At 36.1% G+C, this 21280-nt stretch overlaps 1 protein-coding gene across 6 annotated transcripts in view; it reads left to right on the top strand.

Moving 5' to 3' along the window:
* Positions 1–21280, top strand: part of TMEM232 (transmembrane protein 232) — a 241089-nt gene that overhangs the window by 106954 nt on the left and 112855 nt on the right. For all 6 annotated transcript variants that reach the window (XM_087861928.1, XM_087861927.1, XM_087861931.1 and 3 more), the window contains one exon: positions 12956–13200. In XM_087861928.1, coding sequence (XP_087718054.1) covers positions 12956–13200 — 245 coding nt within the window. The remainder of the gene's footprint in view (positions 1–12955; positions 13201–21280) is intronic.

A 21280-nucleotide genomic window follows, 5' to 3' on the forward strand; every position in this document is an offset into this window, starting at 1 on the left:
GATGGAATATTATATCTATGGCAAGTCCCATCAAAGTTCATGGCACACAATGAGAGTTCAGATAAATATTTGGTCTCTAACTTTTTCCTTACATTAATGAGGAATACATTGTTGTCATCTTTAAGTAGTACTTGAGCTGGAAACTTAAATGATGAGTTATGTTAAATGACTCAAGGGAGCAGGGTCAAGGAGTGTGTCTCTTACATAAGAAAATGTGAGCCACGCAGAAATAAGAACACTGTAAGAAAAAACCATTGGTTTACTTGTGCAGTTGGAGAAAAAGGTTTGGATTGGGCAGTAGTAGACATTACACTTGAAAGTTATGTTTGAGTTACCAAGCTAATGTCTTAGAAACTTAGAGATGGTTTCATAAAAATAGAAATGCTAAGTAAAACAATTAGTTTTAGGAGAAAATTTTTTTTAAAATTTTGATAGATGGGTAATTTGTGTTGGGTAAAATCATGTATACACTTTCTTATACCTTTATGATGAATTATTGTTTTGGAACTTTTGGTACATTATTAGAGTAATTGTCCCCAATTTATTTAGGACTCCCTATATTCACATCCATGGCATTATTCCTTCTATACTCAAATTCTTGGCTTGACCACATGACTTGATTTGGACAGTAAGATAATACCAATGTTATACAAGTGGAGATTTTACTTTTTAAAAATTATTATTATTTTTAAAGATTTTATTTATTTATTTGCGAGAGAGAGAGAGAGAGCGCGCACACATGAGCCGGCGGTAGGGGCAGAGGGAGAAGGAGAAGCAAACTCCTAGCTGAGCAGGGAGCCAGATGCAGGGCTCAATCCCAGGACTCTGGGATCATGACCTGAGCCAAAGGCAGACACTTCACTCACTGAGCCACCCGGTGCTCCCAAGTGGAGATTTGAAAAATGCTTACATATTGGGGCCCACTCTCTCTTGTTCTCTTGGAACACTGTAACTGTCATGGGAACAAACCCGTTACCCAGTTGGAAGATGAGAGACAACATGGCACAGAGACAAGCCATTCTAGTTGATCCACTGCCCCCCCCCCTCCAAGAGTAACCAGTTCCTGACTGACTGAACAGCTGACTACAGAAATATGAATGGGCCCAGCTAAGACCAGAGGAACCATTAAGTGTCCACCTTAAATTGTTGACCTGTGGAACTATGGGCTAAATAAATAACTGTGTTAAACCTCTAAGTTTTGGGGTGATTTTTTTTTTTTTTTTGGCATCGTAAAAGAGTTGCATAATTGAGATTTTAGTCTACTAAATTATTCAATATAAATGTTTCTTTCGTTTTATCATTTTTTAAAAGGCACTGATAATAGTAGATTTGTTGAGCATTTACTATGTGCCATGTACTAAACACTTTACATGCATTATTTAATCCTCATAAAAACCATATGTTATTTGTATTTTCATGCTCTTGATTTTACAGATGAGGCAATTGAAATTTTAAATAAAGACATTTAAACTTTTTGAAAGGTGAAGTAACTTGCCCATGGAGAGTGTGGTAAATTACATTGTTTGCTTTTTCTAATGTTGAACAATCATTGCATTCCTGGAATGAAAACACTTGATGATGATGTAATAACATTTTTAATATTGTTGTATTTGTTTTGATAATATTTTGCTTAAGATTTTGCATCCATGTTGATGGGTGCAATTGTTCTATAATTTTTTTTCTTATAATGTTTTTGATAAGGTTTTGCACCAAAGTTATGCTGGATTTATGGAATGAATTGGGAAGTGATTATCTTTTTTCCCCTATTCCCTGAAAGAATTTTGTAGTATGGTTATAATTTCTTCTTTAAAAATTCTGTAGTATTGACAAAGGAATCCATTTGTCATGGATACTTATGGAAAGGTTTTAATTGTGACTTTTTTTTTTTTTTTTGACAGAGAGAGAAAGAGAGAGGAGCAGGGAGGGGCAGAGGGAGAGGGTGAGAGAGAATCTTAAGCAGGCTCCACACCCAGTGCGGAGCCCGATGTGAGGCTCAATCTCATGACCCTGAGATCAAGAGTCTGATGCTTGACCAACTGAGTCACCCAGGTGCCCCGTGGAATTCTTTTACAGTTGTATAGCTTCCTAGGCTTTAATTTTCCTTGCATCAGTTTTTTTCTAGGAATTTCATCTGCGATATTTTATGAAGTTGCTCATAATATCTTTGTATGGTAGCTCAATGTCTTCAGGATCTGGCATGATAACCTCTCTTTCATTCCTGACTCTTACTATTTTTGCTTTTGTTCTCTTTAATCTCTCATGCTAAGGATGTAATCAACTTCTTTGTCTTTTAAAAAACAACTTTTGGGGCACCTGGGTGGCTCAGTCAGTTAAGTATCTGACTCTTGATTTTTGCCTGGGTCATGATCTCAGGGTAGTGAGATTGAGCCCTGAGTGTGGCTCTACGCTCAGCATGGAGTCTGAGATTTTCTCCCCCCTCCCTTCCCCCCTCTCATGCGCGCGCTCTCTAAAATAAATAAATCTTTAAAAAAAAAAACAAAAAAACCTTGATTCTCTTGATACTGATATTCTATATTATGTTTTTTCTAATTTCTTTAATATCTGATATGGATTTATATTTCCTTCTGCTAATTTTTTTGCATTTAATGTGTTGCTCCTTTTCCAAAATTACTTAACTGTAATTTTGTCACTGACTTGAAGAATTTTTCTAATATATGATTTTAATACTATTAATTTCCCTCTACACATTAATTTAGATGTATCCCGAAAGTTGTGATAAGTAATATTTTAATTATCATTCAGTTCAAAAGAGTTTCGAATTTCTACTATTATTTCTATTTTAAGCCACAGGTTACTCAAGTTCATGACTTAGTGTCCACACAGATGGAGGGTTTACTGTTATGTTTGTGATTTTGATTTCTAGTTCAATTCTACCATGCTCAGTGATGATGCTCTCATTATTATAAAATGTTCTTCTTTATAATAAGTCTACCTTTTGGTTATGAGTATAATCATAGTAGCTTTCTTTATTGAGGGATCTTTTGATTAGTGTTTGCATATCTATTTTCATGTGTAGCTCTTTGGAGAAGCTGTATTTTTTTTTTAACCTAAAGATTATGGTCTTTAAATTTCAATGTTTATTCTATTTACATTTAATATCATTACAATATATGTGTTTATTTCTGTATATTGTTATTTACCATTCTATTTGTACATCCTTTCCTTTTTTAAATCTCATTTTGTGCCTTTTTGGGGAAGTTTTTTTTTTTTTTAATGCCATTTCATCCCGTCCCCTTTATTTGTCTGGTGGTTACACCTTTGCTTGTTACCCAAGATGTTACAAAGTGAATCCTTGTATTATTGAAGTCTAACATAAATTTAATATTTTCCTAGACCTTAAAACTGTCTTAAAATATTTTAACTTTGGGATGCCTGGATGGCTCAGTTGGTTAAGCGTCTGCCTTTACTTACATAATCTTCCTGTTGAACATTTTAATTGTGTGTGTATATGGATGTTGTTTGTGTGTATATGTGGTTACAGATATCAATATATTATTAATATTTTGGACACTTAATATTCTTTAAATTTACCTACATATTTGCATGTTTCTTTCTTTATTCTTCTTGAATCTCTGACCTTCTGCATGGGATTATTTTTCTTCTGCTCAAAGAAGACCGCTTCATATTCTTTTAGTATCTCCTGGTGGCTAATTCTGTCCATTTTCATTTACTTGAAGAGGTTTTCATTCAGTTTAATTCTGAAGGATAGTTTTATTGGCTAAGAATTCTGTGTTGGTATAGATATGACATAAAATTAAGTGTCTAATCAATTGCTCTGTTTATTCTTCCAGGCAATGGTGTTCCTTGCATCCTTTTTTATGACTTTGGTCATAAAGGTTTTTTTCAGTTTATTATAAGCTGGTATTTTTCTAATGTTAAATTGCATATTAGCATGTCTTTTTTTTTAATGATTTTTTATTATATTATGTTAGTCACCATACAGTACATCCCCGGTTTCCGATGTAAGGCTCGATGTTTCATTAGTATGTCTATAGTAGGTTTCAGGAATAATAATGGCTAAACTAACTCCATTAAACTCCCCACACCTAATTATTCGAGTGACCGAAGTGATTAGCTTCTCCGCAGTTCTCAGCTTTTCTCTTCTGTGGTCTCTGTGCTCTGTTCTTGTGTTACTCCTATGTGATCCTCTTTCCTAAATTCCACAGCTCATATTCATTCCCTTTCATGTTTAATTTCTCTGAGGAAAATAATATATTTATTTCAGATTTTAAAAGCTGCCTTTTAAAGGAAGTTAATCGTGATACTGTAGCATAAGTTAAACAACTAAATTTCAGATATCTGAACAAGACAAAAGCAAAGTGATTTCAAAAGAAGGAGCACATTTGGTCTATAGGTGTAATATGTTATAGCGAATATTCTGATTTTATTAAAATCGTGCTTTTTTGTCCGGAATAGTCTGAACACTTTCTATATAACCTCTCTTTGAAGTCTGTTTAATCTTACAGAACATGTGCGTGGTAAAATCAAGGTTCCTTTTCTTCTTTGATACTACGTTGGCAACACTTACATACAGTAATAAAACTACAAAGGTTATTTATTCCTAAATATTTTTAAATTTTCCTTAATAGTTTACTAATTCCCAAATTCCATTTAACCACTTATATTACTAGCCTGTGATACCTGTTTAGGCAACAAGTTCTCTGGTGTAAAATGGGCAGCAGCTTTCTTTCACAAGTGGTAAAAACTCTGTCAGTCTTTAGGTGCTCCCTCACTGCTCGATGTGAGTACGGAACATCTAAAAAAACCTATGAAGGCTTGTGTCTCAGATGCTTCCATCGAAAATAAAATATGTATTCTACTTTTATTTCAGTTAATGCAAATGACTATGTTTATAGAACAACCTTTGTTTATTCTTCCCATCCTAACACCTTGTTGCCAGAAGCTTTCCTCACGTAAAGTCATCATCATATTACCTACACAGAGTGAAACAAAGCCTTAATGATAAACTATAGTACATTATAATGGGAAGGGTTTGTTTCAGAAGGATTGAATATACCTCTATGTTTATAGAATTAAGTAGAAATGTTCTCTTTGTATACTTTAAAAATAAATGTGCAATTCATATGATAAACTATTGAATTCAATGAATAAAATTTTGTACTTAATACCTCAATTTATCTGTATCACTGGTAAATCTTTTACTAACTATATTATGTACTCTTGTGTCTTACATGTTTTTTTAATCCACAATAGCATCCTATCATCTATAATTCTTGTTATGTCTGTTCATGAAATTTAATGCTTAATGGAGGTTACAGGAGAGGTGAAATATTTAATAGCATATTTGAAATGAAAAACAATTGTAAATAGATCCCTGAACATGAGCCCTTCATCTGACAAATTCAATATAAACCCAACCGTTACCTGAGTATTTGGGAAAGAAATAAAAAAACTCATATACTCATAGTGGCATAATAAACAAATGTTAATTGATGTGCTTTGTTTGAAATACTTCCAGGGAGACTTGCAATGAGCAAGGCTCTTCTGTACAGGCAATTCAGCAGCATATGTTGGCACATCTAGGAAAAGTCATCATGTATAAATGCTTTCTTCCATCTGGTATATGACCTCAAATATCAAAAAGAAATATGTACAGCTAGAATGAATATGCGACTTTATTCAGAGTACCTTCAACTCATCAGGTAACACTTTGTGGTTAACATTTCATGGTGAGATCTTTAAACTAAAATTTATTTTTATTCTTAATGATATTATTATACTCTTAATGTACTCTATAAAGCAGCAAAATAGAATAAACAACACTATTAGTCTCTATTCTCTCAGTACCTACCTCTTTCCTCCTCCACATATGGCTCTTCTTTTGACATATATGGGAACTCTTGAGTGTGGAAAGGGAGATGTGTTTTGGGAAGAGTACAGTCTCTTTAAACACTTAACAGAATTCTAATGTAACAGGTTACACTGTTTTGAGAGAACAAAACTATTTGTAGAACTTAACAGTGAGCCAGGTACTGTGCTAAGTGTCTTACATATATTAACTCACCGATACCCCATAAACTCTCCCGGCACCGCCATCACCCACACAGATGGGAGTGTCTGAGTCTAAACACAATGAAAATAAGTGGCTGGTGGTGGCTGCATCTATGAGTGCACTTAACCCAAAGGCTCTGCTGTTTCCACTCTGCTGTGTCTTCTCTCCAAAATTAAATATAAACAAGGCACTAATATTTATTGAAGAATTTTTGTATGTCAGACATTACTAGAAAATATATTCAATTTTTATGTTTAAGCTTTATAATAACACTATAAAGGGGAGTATTATCATCATCCCATTTTAGAAATAAGGAAACGTGCTCAGAGAGGTTAAATAACTTGTGCAAGATCACACGACTGGAAAGATGGATATTCCCGTCTCAGTCCTTTTCTTAATCTACTACATCAGTTCTTCTTAGATTTTAAGACATATAGGATTAGGGCCTGAAATTCTGCATTTATAACATGCTCCCAGGTAATGACGGATAATGATGAGCTGAGGACCACATTTTAATAGTTAGGAGTTTCTCATGCTGTCCTCCCTTGTGAGATTTTGTAACTCCTGTAGGAAATAATCTTTTGAGACTACCAATGACTCACTTCTATTTAAATTTTGAAATTTAAAGAATAAAATTGTCATTTTCCCCCCTACAAACAAGTTCAATACTCCCAGCTCTAGGATTACTTAAGGAGAAGTGGAGACACAACAGAGAGAGATGAGAGAAACAGAATTTGCTGTAAACTCTGCTGCAATGGCTACCATCCTATTTCTTTCTTTTTTATTCTCTCACGTCAAGCAGAGTGTGAGCTAGCTTACATGTCGATGTGTTTGCTACATTTCCTTAATTATTGATAGAAAATTAAAAAGTCTGGAGAGACTTTATTTATTTATTTATTTATTTATTTATTTATTTATTAACATTGCTACTACATCATAATTCCTTGGAGAATTTCCCTTTGTGCTGATTTATCCATCTGCTTGCTAACCTGCATAAATGCTAGTTTTTTACTAACATTGTGCCCAATACAAAGACAAAAAGGTGGGCATATGTCCCTACCCATGGCTAGAATATGTGTGTGAGAGAAATATTTTTAAACACTACCCTCCCAACTTTAATATTAGATTAGTAAAATTAACATAAATATTCAGAAATTGCCATTCATTTCTTAGTAAAAAATGTCAAGTTTCAATAATGCAGTAAGGAAATTCTGAATTTTATTTTATTATTATTTTTTAAAATTTATTTATTTATTTATTTGACACAGAGAGAGAGAGAGAGAGAGGGCACAAGCAGGGGGAGCGGCAGGCAGAGGAAGAGGGAGAAGCAGGCTCCCCATGGAGCAGGGAGCCTGACCTGGGGCTCCATCCCAGATCCCAGGACCCTGGGATCATGACCTGAACCGAAGGCAGACACTCAACCGACTGAGCCACCCAGGTGTCCTGAAAATTCTGAATTTTAAAACCTACCTGGGCATTGCTAAAAAGTAGGGACATATGATAAAAATGTAAATAATGTATAAATAATGTTTAAAAATGGAGTTTGAGATAATGTTTATTGGTAGGCCAAGTAGTAGTAAATTTGTGATTTTGGTATCTGTTGTAAGGAATGGTCGTTAATATTTTGTGTTAGTCTACTTCCAAAAAGTATAGATACATATTTATGTGTAGTTGGCATTTAAGTCTCTGGATTATAACATTAGAATAATGGCTTTAAGAGAAGGAAGACTCTTAAAAAGAAATGACTCTGGTAGAGTAATCATGATTCTATTTCACAAATCTGTTAACATAAAAGTGACAATGTAACACAATTGTTTTCAGCCTGGCAGAGATTGTATCAAGTGTTCTCTGGGGTAAGCTGCAAAGGCTGTTTTAGGGCATTCCTGACAGAAATGGATGGATACTTTTTAAACTTCTCACTGCCTGCTAAGTTAACCCTCCCCAAACTCTGAGAGTGGTTATTATTATCTCCATATCACAAATGAAAAACATGACAGAATGAAACTAAACACAAAACATAGGCCTAGAGAGGTAACATTTCCCAAAGTTTGCATCCTCCACTAATAAATGGAAAAGCCAGAACTGATTTCAGATCTAATTGCAAAGCCCATTTTATTTGCTGGTACTTCCTCCAGAAAAGCAAACAAACAGAATCTCTTCTAGATAAGGTAAATATGCATTTGACTGACATTTGAGACTATACTTCCGTAGTCGAATGCCTTGAACAACAATGGGAGAGATAAATTTACCTGGGCTTTCAATCAGTGAACCATGATGAGATGTAGAAATGCCTTCCTTTTGCTTCTTGAAAGAGCTGGCATCTGAATCTACAACTTATCTGGTCTGGGAGGATAGACAGCAAGGGGTAGCCAAATGAGTCATGATAAAAACAGTGTCAGTATTCTGTCATGCAGGGTAATGTTATGTCTGGAAACAATGTATTTTACCAGAAATTTACCAAAAATTCTTTCTGTTGGTTAATTTACTCACACATGTATTGATCCATCGCTTTTTAAAAAAAGATATTTTATTTATTTGAGCAAGCGAGACAGCACCCAAGAGAGCGAGCAATAGCGGGGGATGGGGGTGGGGCAAGGGCAGAAGGAGAGGGAGAAGCAGACGCCCCACTGAGCAGGGAGCAGGGGCTTGATCCTGGGGCCCTGAGATCACGACCTGAGGGGAGGCAGACGTTTAACTGACCGGGCCACCCAGGTGCCCCTCATTCATCATTCCTATAACGGAAGAGCTCGTAGTAATATACTACCCGTTATTATTGATTTTGAAGTACCTTTTCTTATAAAAAAAAAACAAAACACAAAAACGAGCCAGGGAAGGTAAGCCGGGCGGACCCTACCCGTGGACCACCTGGCCGGCGCCCAGGCAGCTGGAGGTTCTCCACGCACCTGGCCACTGAGGAGGCGCGCACACGTGGCGCAAGGAGGCGAGGAGCCCGGGCAGAGCTCCGCTAGTCACGCGGACCCGGGCTGCTGTTTCTGGCTTCCGGCGCGGCTCCTACCCACGCGGACTCGTTCCAATCAAGCAACTGTTGCAGTGCTTTCGAGGAGCTGCTCCCGGAATACCTCGGCGGCCCCGAATTGAGCTAATTGCACCACCAGTGCCACAGGGGCGACGCTCTGCAGTCAACAGCTTGTCTCTTCAGGATCTCGTGTTCTGCTCCATAGCTCTACTCCTAGGAGGCTCAAGCCAAGAAACATCTGCACAGTAAGGCCTCCCTCATCCGCAGTTTCGCTCTCGGAGGTTTTCGCTACCCGTGGTCGCCATGGTCCGGGAGCAGACGAAGCTCATGGCCAGTCAGCAGAATGCCGGCGGAAGCTTAAAGCTGCCTCAGCGCCGGCGTCGTTCACCCCCAGCCTCTCACCGAGGCGTCTCGCGTCCTCGCGGGAGGGGTGAGTACAGGACGACTAGATAATTTGAGAGACAAAGAGAGACCACACTCACTTACCTTTAATTACAGAATATTGTTACAACTGTTCTATTTTATTTTTATTCTCTCCCTGAGCCTAATTTATAAAGTTAAACCCTTCCGTCGGTGTGTATGTATAGGGAAAAACATATAGGGTTTGGTATTATCATGGTTTCAGGCATCCACCGAGGGTCTTGGAACATATCACTGTGGATAAGGGGAGGAGGGTCTCCTGTACGTTTTCATTTTCTAAATCCAATCCAGTTGGTGTGTAGACATCCGGTGTGACAAGGAAGAAACAGGTCTTCGTTGACTCTGTTTATTCCATACCTTATTTTATCGACACAGAAAATGTTGAGGATCCCAAAATGGAATGGTTTGGGGAGCATGTGGAGGGTTTGACTAGATAATGAACCCCAATATTAAATCTGCTGGAGTTTCAAGTACAAGATGAAGGGAAACAACATTCAAAATTAGTAAAGATGATTTGCTTAAATGTGGTTTAAGAAGTACAAGACACATAAAACCCTACCTGAAAATGAATATAGATTTTATCTCATCTAGAGACAAAGGATGAGTTGTGGAAAAGAGATTCGGTTTTCACTTGGTTCATTAATTCCATAAGATAGGTAATATAAAAAGCTTCTAAGATTCTATTTACATATACATTAGAAGGTACTTCCAGGTGTTACTCTAATTCCTTAATGTCTCAGCTGTGCTAATTTAAGGCCAGTGTGCTCTAGGTATTGTTAAGCTATCACTGTTTCTTGAGAACTCGTTGAGGCTTTGGATTTGACATCGCATTTGACTTTTTATATAGTAATTGACATGTACTGGGGCAGTGATGGACTGAGTCTAACCCGAATCCAACCATAATGAGTAAATTTTGCTTATGTGCTTATCACCTGTTCCTTTCGAACAAAAATGCCAGATTCATTTAGCTGAAATGATTCCAAAAAGTGCATTGACCTCAACTAATTTCAAAATGCTTTTTATTTCTGCATATGTTGAATACTTTTTACAATTTAAAAAATGATCTGTTTTGAAGGTAAAATTGACACGTCATGAAATTAAAAAGACAAATATGTGAATCAAACTGTAAATCAAGTATTTGGGAAGTGAAGAGTGGAAACTTAAATTCAGAATTTTTGTACCCTTTCTGTAAATACTTTTTGAAGAAACTCTGTGAATTAGAATAGCCTCATTTGGAATGCTTTCTGTTACCAGTCAATATTTTTAGATAGTTAAAACCTGGTCCTAAGCCTAAAGTGGGCTGAATTCTGGAAAGCAAATCTTTCACAGCTGCCTCTGGGCACAGAAACCTTTTAAAAAATACATACTCCTTAAAGTCTTTTGTTCACATGGTCACACACTGATGCTTACATGGTCCAGTATCTAATATCCCCACAGTAGTCTTGATAACTAAGGTCATTTTTTTTTATCTTTAGAAACCTACCCTGGAACAACCATATTCAACAGATCTCAAGCTACTGAGTGTGTGATTGAACCTTACATTTTGTTTCATACGTGAATGTTGTGCATCTATTTTGGATTATATATTGTGTTTGTGCATTTCTGTCTTTATTCATAGTTTCTTCTCAGGTTATGGAATTGATTTGTATTGAACGCAAACTGTAAATAAAAAGAAATGGCTAGAAAAATATAGGTGCTGTAATTACCTTTTAACAGATGAACCTGCAGGCTTTGAGACATTAATTTCCTCGAAGTCACAACAGTATGAAATGTGCTAGACACCATTTAATTTCTTAGTTCAAATTGAATGCTCTATGATTTCAACCTAGTTAATGATCACGATATGCAACAACTGGGGATAATAGAGACATAATTGTTTGTCTACGCTACATACTATAAACATACATGGTTTTGCATTTTATTCTTTCCCATCCTCCAGAGCTTTCAGAGAAATCCCTATTTACTTACCTGCCTTTCGCTATTTTCTTCATTGCTTTAACCCTTTGTTTTTCAGTTTTTATCATGAGATTGTTCTCATTTTTTCTCACTATAATTTTGTCTAAATGCAATAGTCAGTTTTCAAACAGTAATTTGACTGAGGCAAACCTGATCTTGACATCTTAAAGAGATGTCATCTTAAAGAAAAAAGTCTTTAAGTTGGATGTTCATATGCAGGAAAACATTTTCTGTTCCTTAATTTTCTACCATACGATCACTAGGCATATAAAATGAATCCTGAGTGACTGGTAATAAACTGCCTGAAGATGGGTAATTTTGAATAAAAAATGTAAAAATGTTAATGCAAGGAGGCAGCATCCAATTTATTTACAAAAGAATTCCTAACAAACATATTGTGAACATTAAAAAAAAAATGTAACACATGAGATTTTGAAACTTACATCTTCATTTATCATTACCAATTCTAGCCAGAGAAAATATGCCTCTAGCCATTTCAAAAGAAGGTTTAATTAAAAACCAGTCATGGACATTATTGAACATAAATAGGAAATTTCGGAAAAGAGCTCTTTCCTGACTAAAAATTGCTTAAGTATTGTGGAATTTTTTGTTAGGTCTCTTTTCGAAGATTAGAACATACTAAATTTAATTTAGGTATAAATCCTAGAACATCTTCAATGTGAGCTAAACACAAAGCCCTTTCCATTTTTTACTTAACACAAATTTTGTTCAAAGAAAGTTTAGATTTTTTGTTTCAAAGAAAGTTTATGTACAGAGAAATGAAATTCTCATTTAATAAAACAGGTACATTAACTCAACTGATTGCATGAGAGACTATGGGCTCTGAGAAACAAACAGGACTTCAGAGGGGAGGGGGTGGGGGACTGGGATAGACTGGTGATGGGTAGTAAGGAGGGCACGTATTGCATGGTGCACTGGGTGTTATACGCAACTAATGAATCATCGAACTTTACATCAGAAACCAGGGATGTACTCTATGGTGACTAACATAATATAATAAAAAATATTATTATAAAAAACTCAATTGATTACTTAATTTCTTAATATTATAAATATGAAATTCATGTATGGGAACCATACAAATTAAAAATTATATCATTAAGGGGCACCTGCATGGTGCAGTCGGTTAGGTGTCTAACTCTTGGTTTCGGCTTAGGTCATGATCTCAGGGTTGTGAGATCAAGCCCCATGGTGGGCCCTGTGCTTAGTACAGAGTCTGCTTGGGATTCTCTCTCCCTCTCCTCCTCCCACTTGTGCTCTGTGTCTCTCTCTCTCAAATAAATCTTTAAAAAGAAAGGAAATTATATCATTAAATTTTTGAAATTTCAAGACTGGTTTTGTTCATGCTTAATTGTTTATTTCATTAATAATTTATAACTTAAAAAATCTTTTGGGAATCTGCTTTTTTTTCTTATTTTTATTTAACAGGAAGAATGCAACATTAGTCAAAGGAAATGAACATACATTTATCTTTTATTTAAAAATATATCATTTTTCCTCTCATTTAATTCTATTTCAAGTGATTCCTTTTTCTTTTCTTTCAACAGGCTGAGTTAAATGACCCAACTGATCCCTTCACTAAGCATAGTTCAAAAGTCTCATCAAATGTAGGGGATGAAACTTTCTCCAAATATATAGGATGGAGAATTGCCAATGCTCTTTCCAAACTGTTCTTCCCCTCCACTGGAGCCCATGTTCTTCCTTTGAAAGAACCATTGAAAAAACGGTATCCAGTGAAATATCTGAACAAAAAGGATTCCATGAAGGAGAGAGTTCTACATGTTACTGTAAGGTAAGGTGAAGCACTATTCATATTGGTCCTGTTATTCTATACACTGCATTTCAAAATCATACAAACGGTATATTATCATGTGCTACATTATTTAATTCATGTTCTCTTTTTCAACTCAAATCTTGGCTCCAACAACTTCTAGGTATTCTATCATAAGCAAGTACTCTTCTTAGCAACTGTTTCTCCATATTTAAAGCAGATAATATTATGTAATATAGATCAGTGTTTTAATGTGGTGACAGCCTCCCTCCCATCACTGACCTTCATTTGCTGAGTCTGCCCCCATCTCTCCCTATCATTAATTGCTTGTGTATCCTTCCAGGGTCTATAAAATGTAAACAAAATAAATTACAAGTATATTGTAAATTGTCTTTCCATTTTTACATTAAAGTTAGCATACTAAATATAACATTTGGCATCTTACATTTTTTATTTAGCTTCATTTCTTAGAGATTTTTTTCATGCCAGTACATAGAGAATTTTCTCATTATTATCATATTTTTAATCTGTTATGATGTTTTCCTTGGAATGAATGTACCACAGTTTATTTAATCAGTTTTCTATTGGTTTGCATCTGGGTTGTTTTTGATTGTCTGCTACTATATATTACCACAAAATTTAACTTTCCACATAGGTGTTTTTATACATGAGGAAGAATTCCTGCAGGATAAATTCTCAGAAGTGTGATTTCTGAGTCAGAGTGTACGTGCCTTTGTAATTTTGGTAGATATTTCCTAATTGTCTTTCAGAGGAATTGTGCAAATTTATATCCTCACCGGCAATATCTGAGAGTACTTGTTTCTCTTTAATCTTTCCAATAGAGGGTGTTGACAAACTTTTGGGTTTTGATAATGTGAAAAGTGAAATATGGTTTCTATGTATAGTTTTCTTAAGGTAATTGGTTTGAATAACTTTCTTATGTTAACAGCCTTTTGTTTTTCCTTTATATGGTATTTAACTATTGCTTTTGCCCATTTGTCCACTGAGTTTGTATCTTTTTCACTTAGCTATGAGGAAACTATTTATATATTAATTGATGTGTCCCTTTGTCTATGGTAAGAGCTACAAATATTTATTTTTCCCTCCACTTTTTACTTATCTTTAAATTTTGCTTATAGTACTTTTTTGCCTTAGTCATTTTTCTAGGTAATATAATTTATCAATTTTTCACTATATATCTATTTAGGAAAGTTCTTTTCATTTTATGATTAAAATCTTATATTGTTTTCTGGTACTTTTAAGGATTTATTTTGAATAGTTTAGTCATTGGTCCATTTGAAATGTGTGTGTGTGTGTGTGTGTGTGGTGTGTGAGTTGTCAATCCAGATGGCTACTCAGTTGTCCCAACAATATTTATTGAGTCACCTATCTCCTTTCAACATTTATTCTGATTTAAATGTTATACTTATTAAATGCTAAGTTCTTATTTATTTTCTTTTACTATGTTCTAAAAGAATTTCAGTAATTTGGAATTATCTACTCTTTCAAGGTTTGGTAGAATTCCCTTTTAAACCATCAGTACCTTATACCTCTTCTAAGGTAGCTCTTTGTCAAATTTTTCTATTTTTGTATCGCTGTTGGCAAGGCTGATGGAGCCAGAATGCACAGGCACAGCTAGATTCAGTTCTTACTGTTTGAGGTCCGTGTCATAAAAGTATCTGGAGTATCAATCCTGAATATCAGTCTCTTCGATCTTTCTCTTTCTTCTTTGGTCAATTTTAGCAGATTATGCTTCCTTTGAATACTACTTATTTTATCCCCCTTTTCAGAATTTATTTGGTCACAATTGTCCAAAGTAGATATTAAGATTCCTCTGTTTCTGTGGTTGTTTTCTTCCTCAACCAATTCTCATTTTCTTTATTTTCATTTTGTCCCTTTTATTCCTCTTAATTAATTTAGAATTTTATTCATTTTATATTATTTTTCTACTGAACCATCTTTTAGATTCTAACTCAGCTTTTTCTTAATCATTATTTGTGTTCCAAAATTATGAAACTGTTGTTGCCCAAAGGCAGACTTTATTGGAGGTATAATAATTGGGTGGAATAAGGCCAGTAGGCAGGCTTGACTGCACAAAAGTCCACAGAAAAATAGATAAATGCTTGAGCAGCGTTTTGACACAGTGTTGAGCATTTTTTCAAGAATTCTAAAATCAGTAAGGAAGATACGTACATTTGAATTGAAGGATCACACGGCCTGGACTTCAGTAGTCTTGTTGGAAGAAATATTATAAAAATACTCTTCAGTGTATATTATAAATATTTGTAAGGTTGCAATATATCAAAGTATAATGAAAATGTCGGCTTTAAATATCGAGGGTATTCAGATTTACTTTAGAATTCCCAAATGTATTCTGTATATTCTCAAGGACCAAAGACATGTAAGAAAATCAATCTGGGGCCACAGAGAGCACATTGGACAAGTGTACTTTGGCTTCTCGTTATGCTCAGTTGAAGGAAAAGATAGAAAACTAGAAAAACGGAAGAAACTGGATGCTGACAAGAGGAGATGAAGGAAATAGCAGGGGAAAGGGTCAATAGTAAAGAGGCAGATGGAGATGAATGGTGCCTGATGGGACACAGAAAGGAAAAGCAGAGGAGAGGAGAGACATACTGTCAATGTTTAGAATAGCAGAACAGGGGGGCACCTGGGTGGCTCAGTTGGTCCGGCTCTTAGTTTCGGCTCGGGTCATGATCTCCCAGTTGTGGGATTGAGCCCACATGGGGCTCTGTGCTCAGCGTGGAGTCTGCTTCAGATCTCTCTCCCTCTCCCTCCTGCTTGCTCTCTTTCTCTCTCTCTCTGTCTCTCAAATAAATGAATAAATAAAATCTTCTAAAAAATAGCAGAACAGAGAAATATGAGCAGAAGGAAAGATGAAAGAGACAGACTGAGAAGAGATATACTAATGAAAGGTATAAATGGAGGGATGTGGGCAAGGGTTGGGGATAGGGGAAGAGAATATGCAAAGTCAGAGGGAAATTGAGACAAAAGAGTAGTGGGGTGGGGTTATGACTCAGAGAGTCCTATAGTTTTGAAGGATTAGTAAATTAAATTTCTCATCAGAGTCTACAGTTCATTATGCAAATGACAATCATTCATCATTAATCTTTGAAAAAATGTCATCTCCTTATCCATTTTTCACAGCTCACTACGGGCTCTAGCAATTTAACTTAGAGTGTCTCTGGCCTGACCGAAAGAGCCCCAGCAGCCTCAATGTCCCTCTGGCAGGAGCACATCACGTGGCACAGCTCGGGGTGGGGGGTGCAGCTTTCACAATGCACCATTCATGCTGTAGTGTGTGTGAACAGTGCCCCCTGGAGTTGTGCATATTACCAGCTTCCTTTAGGGACAGAGTCCTCTTGGGGACAGCAGGGGTGAGTGGAGTAGGGCTACAGCTCAGCGGCCTGAAGACACAGTTTAGATCAGGCCTGCCTGAACAGTCTCTACCGTCCAGTAGGGCTATGTGAATGAAATCCCTGCTTTTCAAAAAGTTGTTGAAAAACAAACTTCAGTCTAAGCTACGCATTGATGAAATGTCTCTGGTTCACTAAACATGAAGTGCAGGAAATGTTATTTCTTCCATTCGCTGAGTTCTGCATCTGTTCAGCCTCACAGCTAGCTCCTTGTGTTGCTTCTCCACCTCCTGCCACTTCCAGGTCCACAAGCTGGAATCAGCGCAGTTAATGAACACCTGAGCACGCTCAAGTTCTGTAGCTCGTGCACAAAGACTTAACGCAAAGCCTGCTGGGTGCTCCGCTCTTTTCACCTCTTAAAGGTCGTCGGGTGCAGGGTCGTATCACCAATTTTTCATCAAGTGTTCCTAGAAATGTCCATTTTGTGCTTTCCACCAGTAGCAATGTGGAAGATAGTGAGAAGGCCAACATTTAAGGACACCTACAGAAGATGGACAGGAAATTTAAGAGAATGTTTCTTCATTGCCTTGGAGAACTAAAGCATACTTACTTTAGTGTAAAAATCTGAAAATTTACTATTAAGGAGAAAATGGGAGCTTCCTTACTGATAAAGCATCTGCTACATCTCATGACCTATAATTTTCTCCAAAAATATTTTTCTTCACTTGTGTTTTTAGCCTATAACATTCTTAGAAAGCAGGAATTCTGTCTTTTGTATGTTCATAATGTATATTTTACTCTGAAGGATTTGCAGATTTGGTTTCTTTTATGAAAATTTTCAAAAGAAAATTATTTTGCTTCTGTATATTTTCTTTTTTTGTTTGTTTGTTTTGCTTCAAGTTAGTGGAACATGCTCTTGGATGCATGTTCTTTTTGCCCCTTAGCATTTTTTTATTTTTTTTTTATTTATTTTTTTTTTTTTAAGATATTCTTTTTTTTTTTTTTTTTAAAGATTTTATTTATTTATGTGACAGAGAGACAGCCAGTGAGAGAGGGAACACAGCAGGGGGAGTGGGAAAGGAAGAAGCAGGCTCATAGCGGAGGAGCCCGATGTGGGACTCGATCCCGGTACGCCGGGATCACGCCCTGAGCCGAAGGCAGACGCTTTAACGACTGCGCTACCCAGGCGCCCCAATTTTTTTAAATAAAAAAATCATTATGGTTTTTTACTATATCATAAAACTGCAGCCAAAAAAACCAGGCATATAATACTTCTACTTCAAAGCATAGTATTTTCCTTTTCTCTCATTGTTAGTAAAACTATCATAAATTTACCTTAAGGCTGAGAATTGAGGACTCTGAAGACCAAATTTTCAAAAACCAGTTCCCACATCTGTTTTGCTTCTGAACTTTCTAAGTGTGTTTTCTAAGCTTACATCTTGAATCCCTATAAACTTACGAACAACTAATTTCTTGCACATACGTAAAGACTTGGAAAATTCTAACTTAAAACTTTATCTCTGGTTGTGCTTAGTTTGCTCACAAGTTTTATGTCAGAAGGCTTCATGAGACCAGCACACGGAAGAGATCTGAGGTGAAACTAGCAAGAATGGGTTGAGCGTATCTGTTGTCATTTAGGCAGGAAATTTTACAAAGCTGACTTCATAAATAGTCATACCCAAGGCTACTGCATCTTCCCTGAAGCTTCCTTTATAAATGGAGCTAATTCCAAAGTAATAGAATGAGGAGTAGCTAACATTTATTGAACAGCAACAAAGCAGGGAAAGGTAATTCAATGTCCCGTAAGAACAGGCTTTATTGGAAAGACCAGTGGTCAGTGGGTGAGGCACATGGTTCTTTCTCATTATCCCACATAGAGGGGTGCTGGGGTTAGGGAAGTAATTGGACATTCACTGGGTTTGTGTTTTGAGGGAAGAGACCCTGCCTGACTGCTACTGCACCTTCTTATAATGGAAGTGTGGAAAAATACCTTCTCAAGGAAGAAATACACATTTTGGACTCGGTTGCCAAGCCATCTGAGGTGGGGCACCAACTGGATAGGGGATGGTAGAAATGCCAGCTGCCCAAAACCAGGAGCCCTTGGGAAGTTTTCTTAATGGTTGTAAAAGATAGTCATTGGGCTCCTTGTGAAGTTGGGTTTAGGAAAAACTCCACCAAATGAACGGACTCTTAGGACCCCTAGTTCTAGCCAGCAAGTTGCCTGGCAATTTCAAGATGAATCTCTGATGTCATAGTTGAACAATTCTGTTTGCCATCCCATATGAGAGCCTTTTATAAACAAGGCACTGTGCTAAGCACTTAGATGTATGACCCTTGGATATGGATAGATATGATTATTTTGTCCATTATATAGATTTTATAGATCTATAAAAATCTCCCTTTTGTATATGTGGAATCTGAGAGGTTAAGTAATTTGCCCAAGGACTCACAGTCATTAAGTGTGGGAGTCTGAACTTAAGTGCGTTCTGACTTCTGAGTCTACTGTGATCCTTTCTTTCCCCTCATGTGAAATTAATCTGATGGCAAAGCCTTGAGCAGTTTGTTAAACTTCATAAGAAAAAGGTTTTTATTTCTTTTCAATTTCTGTCTCTTGATTTTTCAGAACTTGATTTTGATTAAGGGATGTTTTTTTTCTGGACTCTGCATCTCTCTAGTTAATATTAGGAAATCTACGTCAAGGTGGAGGCACTTTGAATAAGTCAGTATGATTTTTTTCCCCTTCCATTGGCTCTAGTGAAAATCATACTGACTTACTAGAAAGTGCCTCCTCCTCGATGTAGAGTGCATATATGTGAAGAGAGGGGGAGAGAAGGAGCGCGCGAGAGAGATTGAAAGTTAAAAAATGGAGAGCTGCAAAGAATTCTTAAATGTCTTAAAACTTTCTAGTTCTGTTTCACGAAGGGAAAAAAGAAATCTGTGTCTCCCTCACAAAATGTCAAATATGTTTATTTGTAGTTTCTTTCTGACTGATTTAGATTAAGTAATTTAACTTTTCTGAGCCTCAGGCTTCTAATCTTTGAAAATGTAAAACGTACAGCCTCTCAGGCCTGTCCTGACGATAGAAGGTAGAACTGTGGATACAGAGCCTGGGCATGTCAGTTCCTTTTCCCCTTTGTTCTATAATTAGTAGATTTTCTTAAATATTTTTCTTTAGAATATAATATTTAATTCTTAGGAAAATTAGGATCAATAAGTGGAAGATTTACATTTTTGTGCACATATATATTATTAAGCTATGAATTGCTGTTAGCAACTTTTCAAAGGGAGCTTACAGTTTCATGACGATTTCCTTTTTGGCTATGTTTTTTCCCCTTGTTTCTAGTTTTAAAATGAAAACATACTTCACGATGGCTCCATGTCACACATGCTTTGAGGGTATGCTGTCAAGACCCATTACGGAAGAGTAAAGTGGAACGTTAATAGTTAGCATGGCAATTCATAATTTTCAGCTGAAGAGAGATAAAAAGCATGAATGGGTTTTCAGAGATGAGCTCCTAATTTTTGAGGTTTTGTGATTTGATTATTAAAAATTAGTTAGATCATCAGCTCAGATCAATCATTTAAAGTGTTAAGACTTCTAGAGTTTAAAGTGGTATTAGAAGTGAAGTCCAACTGCCAGTGACAGAAACAAATTTCACACATCCCAAATCCATTCCAATACATGACTCAGTTTACCTGCAGTCTTGCCTGAGAGAGAAATCAGTCCTCATCTGTCTTCTACTGTTTCCTAGCCTTTCCTGCCTTTTCACTGGAGACTTGGTCTGAACAGCAATTTTAGATGTCATCGATGGGACCACAGCTTTAGCTGTCACTTTCACTGTGGTGTCTTTATGCTTATACAACAGGGGTCTAGCTTCAATACAATCATCAACCCCAAGAGTTTTCCATTCATAGTAACATGATGGGAATGCAGTATCTTAAAAATGGCTTAAGTATTAAAATGAACTGGGTGAGATGTAAAAAAAATTCTATGTTTCAAATACAGGTCAGCTAGAATCAAAATGATAGCCTTATGGGAAGACAAAGTTGTGTAATGGAAAACAAAAACAAAATCAATTTTTCTTCTGTGTTTTGTTTGGTTTATCATGTGAACTTTCCTCTTTTTAAAAGATAAACTTGACATGTAACATTGTATAAGTTTAAGATGTATAGGTATTACTCTGATACACTTTATAAATTATAATATGATTGTCAATATAGTGATATTTATCACATTACATAATTATAGTACAATATTATTGTCTATATTCATTATACTGGGCATTATAGCCTATGGGTTATTTGCTTATTTGCTCATTACAAGTATGTACCCTTAAGTGGCATCACTGTTCTCCTCTATCACCTGTTAACCACCATTTTACTCTGTTTTTTACAGTTTTAACTTTTTCAGGTCTCACTTACAAGTAAGATGTAGGATTTGTCTTTCTCTGAATTATCTTGCTTAGCACGATGTGCTGAAAGTCTACCCATGTTGTCACAAATGGGAAGCTATCTTCCATTCTCATTAATAATGTTCTGTCGTGTATTGACAGCACATCTTTTTTTATCCATTCATCCATTGATGGACATTTGGGGCATTTTCACATCTTGGCTATTGTTGAGTAATGCTGCAATAAACACGGGAGTGCATATATTTCTTTGAAATCCCATTTTCATTTCCTTTGGATGTATTTCCAGAATTAGAATTGCTAGATTGTATGGTACAT

Source organism: Ursus americanus, chromosome 5 (assembly GCF_024610735.1).
Source record: "Ursus americanus isolate L20-20 chromosome 5, mUrsAme1.1.p, whole genome shotgun sequence".
In the NCBI taxonomy this organism is placed as follows: Eukaryota; Metazoa; Chordata; class Mammalia; order Carnivora; family Ursidae; genus Ursus; species Ursus americanus.